Below are 6000 nucleotides of genomic sequence, written 5' to 3'. Positions count from 1 at the left end.
TCACATCCATCCTCTTTCAATCGTCACAATAATGCTGTGTCAGGTATGAAAAGTCACATTTTAGAAGTGAGGAAGAAAATGTGATCTGAGTTTATGCAGCATGTCAACAGGTACATGACACTAAGATGGAGAATGATGTACTAAAGGTACGCCTTGGCTTCTAACCTGTGTATTACTCCCTTTGCGAGAAAAGCAAAGGTGGGACCCTAGGTCAAAGCCCATCTGCCTCTCGGCGATAGGGGGCAGGGTGTCCCGCGGAAAGTCAAAGCCGCCCAGAAGCTGCCCCTTTTGTTGGATTTCAAGCGCTTCGCCCCTGGACAAGGGAGGCTGAGTTTTAAATCCAAGATGTTACTACTCTGATGATGTATAATTCAGCGCCACACCAACCACGAATTAGACTAGAGGTAGGGGGCGCGGGGCGTCGCAGTCACCTAGACTCGCCCCGGCTCCCCTCTCCCCGCTCCAGCCCCGGGCCACCCCAGCTCCCCTCTCCCGGCTCCAGCCCTCGCCCCGCCCCCTGCTCCCCCTTCCGCCCCCCCTCCTCGCGCCCGCCTGGCCGCGCCGAGCTTTCCGCGCCTGCTCGGCCCCGATCCCGCCCCCGCTCCCCTTTCCGCGCCCCCCTCCCCCTCTCCCACCTGCCCCTGCCCGGCCCCGATCGCGCCCCCGATCGGCCCCCGCCTGAGCACCGGCCCCCGCCTCGGAGACCCGAGCGCTCTCCGGATCGGCCCCAGCCCTGGCTCCGGCCCCGCCCCCCGCCCTGGCTCCGGCCCCGCCCCCGCTCCCCGGCCCGGCCCCGGCCCGCCCCTGCTCCGTACCCCGGCCCCGCCCCCTGAGCCTTGCGGGTTTCCAGACCAAGTCCTGGAGGCCGAAGATGGCGCTGCTAGGCCCGGTCTTCCTTGTTCGGGGCCACGGTCCTCGGCGGGTAAGGCGACGCTGGAGGGACTGAGGGCCCGGCTCGCCCCCAGCGAGCGTCCTGCCCGTGCGGGTCTCCGGGACGGCGGCCGGGGGCGCGCACAGCGAGGATTCGGACCCCGGGATGCGGGGAGCCAGGACAGCGGATTCCGGGGCGCGGGGACGCGCGGGGGGAGTGGGAGCCGGGGGATTGGGGTTAAGAAGGAGCAAAGACACGTTCTGCTGTCAGAGAAAGTGTGTGTGAAGTGCATGGTGTGGCTCTCAAAGTTTCATGTCCCTGGAAGTTTCAAAATTGTGTGTAAATAGGTAGAAAGACTGGAGGACACTCACTGCACACGTTGGCCCTTTGAGGGATGGGAGAGGAACTGGGGTGGGAGTGGGGTCCCAGGGAGCACTGGCCTTGTATGAGTCCTTGTTTTATGAGGAAAATCCATTCATGTGTTAGTTGTGCAAATTAAACATATAATACAAACATATTCACTTAAACATTTTTATAAGAAGAAAAAAACCCAAACCCAGCTGTCCAGACTCCCCTTCCTAGAGATAAAGCTGGGAGAGTTGTATCTTAGGCTGGCTTCCACCTCTATCTCCCCCATGCTTTGGGAGAGACAACTTTTTGTTTTGTCAACTTATGTATGTCCACTGGACCCAGAGTCCAAATAAAAAATGCAAGTGAAGACAGCTGGAGAGGATAAGGAAAGAGAAAGGAAGATATAGAAAAAAGCAGTAATAAAAAAAAAAAAAGAAAAAAGCAGTAATAGCCAAGACAGTCCCTTCCCCCAAGCAAATTCAAAAATCCTAATAAACTAAACCAAAAAGTTCAATTCCCTTAGCCAGGTAGAAATTATTCTGCCAGCCATGAAAAAAAAACTTTTTTAGTCCAACAGAATGGGCAGCCATGGTGTTCTTTTTTGAAAACCGGAGACAGCAGTTCCAAATGTGAACATGAGGAAATAGTATGGTTAAGTCTCTCAAGTAAGAGAACTTTCTTTTAAAAAGTGGTATTTGTTCAACACTAAGGTTTTGTTGATACCGTTTTCCTGTAAAGATTTTGGTTATAAGCCATTATGAAAGAAGCCTGTGTTTTCTGGCCTCTTCTCGAACTTTCTCTGTGTACAACAGCTCTGTGAGGTAGACAAGAGCCTTCAGAGGTCATCGTCTCCCCCAACCCCCAACAAATCATTAGGACTGTAGTAATAAGGTCACACAGACCATATCCCAACTCTTCTGAAGTGTCAGACAGTATTAGACAATACAGTATGAGAGGGAGAAAATGAACTCATTTAAAAATTAACTGTAATCTGTCAATTTTGAAATTCTTTTGCTTAAGAAAAACAAATTTTGAGGTTCAGGGTTCAGAGCCAGCAGAGGCGCCTTTTGGTGTGTTTTGTTTTCCTGGCACATGCAGCCTTGGGTTTGAATTCCTGGGAGAAGCATTTTCACATCTGTGAAGTGGGAGGTTGTTCCAGGGAACATCATGTTTTTGTGCTCAAATACTAGTTATTACTATTAAAACTCCTAATTTGAGTATTTTTGTTACCAAGAACCAAGAGAAATGTTTCATTTGTTAAACGTCGTATTTATGAAGTGTTATATTAAAATTGTGCTGTTGAGCTAGTAGGCCTCAATTCAGTGCAACAAACATTTATTTTGATCTCCACAAAGATCATTATAAAACAGTTTGCAGAACTGTCTCTGTGCCCGGCCCTGGGGTTGCAAAGATGGAAAAAAAAAAAAAATGACCTCTGCTCTCAAGTTGCTCTCAGGAAAATGTGCACACATTAAGTTGTTTATCAGGAAATGCTAATTAAGTGCCTATTAAATGTTGGGCATTCTTTGGAGATACTTGGTTGAAAAGGTACCTGTACCATTATTAAGCCTCATAGATATTTTTCAAGCTGTGGATAATCATGAGTGGACATGGAAATCAATTTTGTGGAGCAAAATGATTTTAAGAAAAATAGAATACAGTATGAAATACCAGAATTCATTCCATGTAGTAAAGTTAAGTTTACTTTGTGAAACCTGTTTTTTTTTCTCTTTTTTTTTATTCTTATGTTAATCCCCATACATTACATCATTAGTTTTAGATGTAGTGTTCCATGATTCATTGTTTGTGCATAACACCTAGTGCTCTATGCAGAACGTGCCCTCCTCAATACCCATCACCAGGCTAACCCAACCTCCCACCCCCCTCCCTTCTAGAACCCTCAGTTTGTTTTTCAGAGTCCGTCGTCTCTTCATGGTTCCTCTACCCCTCCGATTTCCCCCGCTTCATTCTTCCCCTCCCGCTACCTTCTTCTTCCTTTTTTTTTTTCTTAACATATATTGCATTATTTGTTTCAGAGGTAGACTTCCTTTTGTTTTTATCAAGAGTCATAACTTTAGGATTTTTATAAAAATGATATCTGACTAATATGAATTCAGGTAATATAGCTAAAAAAAAAAGTAACACAAGACCCTAAACTGGCCACCCAGAAATAACCAGTCTTGACATTTGGTGAACATCATTCCAGGTGTCTGTGCTGGTAAAAAGGATGGGTGCTGGTAAAAAGGATGGGGGCATAATTTTGCTTGGATGTATTATGTTTATTTTCCCCTTAGAACCGAAACAACATTGTTTTCATTGTCTTTTTTTTAAAGATTTTTTTAGTGTTTTATTTATTTATTCATGAGAGTCAGAGAGAGAGAGAGAGAGAGAGAGAGGCAGAGGCAGAGGGAGAAGCAGGCTTCCTGCAGAGCAGGGAGCCCGATGTGGGACTCGATCCCAGGACCCTGGGATCATGACCTGAGCCAAAGGCAGACGCTTAACCATCTGAGCCACTCAGGCGCCCAGTTTTCATTGTCTTCTAACACTGAATATTGTCAGGGAAAAATGGAAGGCCAGTGGATTTTTTTTTTCCATGTGTGTTTTGAGTTTTCTTTCTTTCTGAGCTTTCCTATCTGAAAAGCTTAAGAAATCTTTCTGTACCCAACCTAAAATTCCAGAATATAAGCTTCTTGGAGGCAAGGATTTATATCCTCTTTGTTCACTGCTGTATTTCTAGGCCTAGAAGAGTGCCTAGCATAGAGTAAACATGTAATAAATACCTGTTACATGAATGAATGTGTGTACTGTGTTGCAATATAAAGTGTATTTCTTGCTTTGCTTTATAGAATATATAAATGTCTGAAAACGGTAGTCTAGTAGGTCATCAGGATATGAGTAGACTGAAAATGCAGAGGTATGTTAGAATGCATATATAAACAAAATGGTATGTACCTGGAGGAGGCGGGGAAGGCTTCATGGAGGAGGTGGCTTCCAGGGCTGACTTTTAAAGGAGGAGTTGGAATATATGGGGCCTCAAATGTGATCTAGACCTAAGGAATAGCATATATCAAGAAGTGAGGGAGCATAGCCTATTTCTTAAAAAAAAAAAAAAAAAAGTGGCTTAGTATTGTGGAGTTTAAAATACAGGGTCAGAGAAGAGTGCAATGGAGATGAGACTGGAGAGGTTGCTGGGGTCAGGGCATGGTGGACTTCACTCACTCATATGGCAAATTGGGCATTTACTATTTGCTAGGCAGGGTACTAGGGATATGAGGATGAGAAAGAGCTGATTCCTGCTCTCAGGAAGCTTATAATAGAATGACATTATGGTATAATATGGTAAGTATTATGATGAGTGTTCTTGATCTCAGAAGAGGTCCAAAAATAAAGCATCTCTCTTCTCCAGTTTGGAAAACAAAGAGTAAAGATAGAGGCCAAAGTATCACTTATTACCATTCCATGTGAGAGCCAACTGGCCCTGTTAACTGGACTTCCTGAATTAGGCTGACTTGCTGCCTCAGAAGGACAGTAGAATTGCTCTCTGAGGGCAGCTAGCTCTCGAGGAGGAAGGCTTAAGGCCTACTCGTGCCCAATTATTCTCTCAAAATGTACCAGTCAGATAAACTATCTCCGGAGACCAGGAAACTAAGGGTGTGGAAAGAAGCCCGGAGTTACACTAACTGAGCTCCCCTCTGGGAAGGAAACGTCAGGATTGGGGAAGAAGCATTTCCCACTCCCAGTGGGAGGAGTGTACAATTTTTATGGAATATATTTTGGGGTACACATATAGGCTGAGACCTGAAGGATGAATAGGAGTTAGCTAAGGGGAGGAATATGAGAAAGTACTAGGTGGGAGAGTGGCTTGTGTGAAGGGCCAGGCTAAAGTGTATAAGTAGAGAGTAGGGAGGCAGGTGGGGAGAGGCTAATGAGCAGAAGCTAATGAGCAGCCAGTGGGCCACATTAAAGAGTGAGAGCTTTATCCTGACAGCATGGGAGTGGGTGTAAAAACAGGCATGTAGTCAAATCTGGGTACTCCTCTCTCCATGGTGGCCTCAGATCGGGAATGGCTATAGATGCAGAGAAACTCAAAGTCAAGTGATATTTAGGAGGTAAATTGAGAGGCCTTGGCAATTAGGAAGGTTGGGCCATATTGAGGTTATATAGCACCATCACAATTGTGAGCAGGAAAGTAATATTATCAGGTAAGACTTGAGATAGGGAGACGGGAAGTCAAACAAAAGTGATAGGAGTCTGCACTAAGGGCAGTGTTAGAGCTATTTAGGACTAAAACAAACTGGACTTTGTGGTTTGGATGTACTCTATGAAATGGAGCCCAGATTTCTGTCTGTGGCCCTTGAGCTAAGGGCCATGCCACTGAGAGAGGGCACTTACCAGGGGCAACTGGTTACAGGGATGGAGATAAGAATTTTAATTTTGTCTGGGAGTGTTAGGGAAGGCATCGGAACTCTTAGAACTACCTTTGAATGATGAATGTTGAGTGATGTGGGGATCGATTTGGTATAGATAGGGAGGTAGGAAACAGTTTATGTTTGGGGAACTCTGTGTATTTTGTTTTCCTGAGTGCAGATTGCAAGAGGGTAAAGAAGAGGGAAAAGAGGCTGGAGAGTTGGACAAGAGTCAAGTCACAAGGACTTGACATGCTGTGTGAAGCTAAGGAATCGACTTTATGCAGCTACCAGGGAGCTATAGATCGATCTTAAGGTGAAAAGTAGCATGAGCAGGTTTGCAGTATTCTGGAGGGCAGCATCACAGACAGG

General features: G+C 45.7%; 1 protein-coding gene across 2 annotated transcripts in view; it reads left to right on the top strand.

Annotated features, from left to right (window-relative positions):
* The first annotated feature begins 793 nt into the window (after positions 1 to 793).
* The window catches only part of DECR1 (2,4-dienoyl-CoA reductase 1), a 45341-nt gene continuing 40134 nt past the window's right edge, over positions 794 to 6000 (top strand). The window contains exon 1 of one of the 2 annotated variants that reach the window (XM_045896262.3): positions 794 to 922. In XM_045896262.3, the coding sequence (XP_045752218.1) occupies positions 872 to 922 (51 nt within the window). In that variant the 5' untranslated portion in view covers positions 794 to 871. The remainder of the gene's footprint in view (positions 923 to 6000) is intronic. The other variant, XM_045896263.3, reaches the window with a different exon arrangement.

Source organism: Mirounga angustirostris, unplaced genomic scaffold (genome assembly GCF_029215605.1).
Source record: "Mirounga angustirostris isolate CCGP_5_RB_7025 unplaced genomic scaffold, mMirAng1.0.hap1 SCAF_4, whole genome shotgun sequence".
Taxonomy (NCBI): Eukaryota; Metazoa; Chordata; class Mammalia; order Carnivora; family Phocidae; genus Mirounga; species Mirounga angustirostris.
The sequence above is the reverse complement of the archived record's forward strand: the minus strand, read 5'-3'. Positions and strand labels throughout refer to the sequence as shown.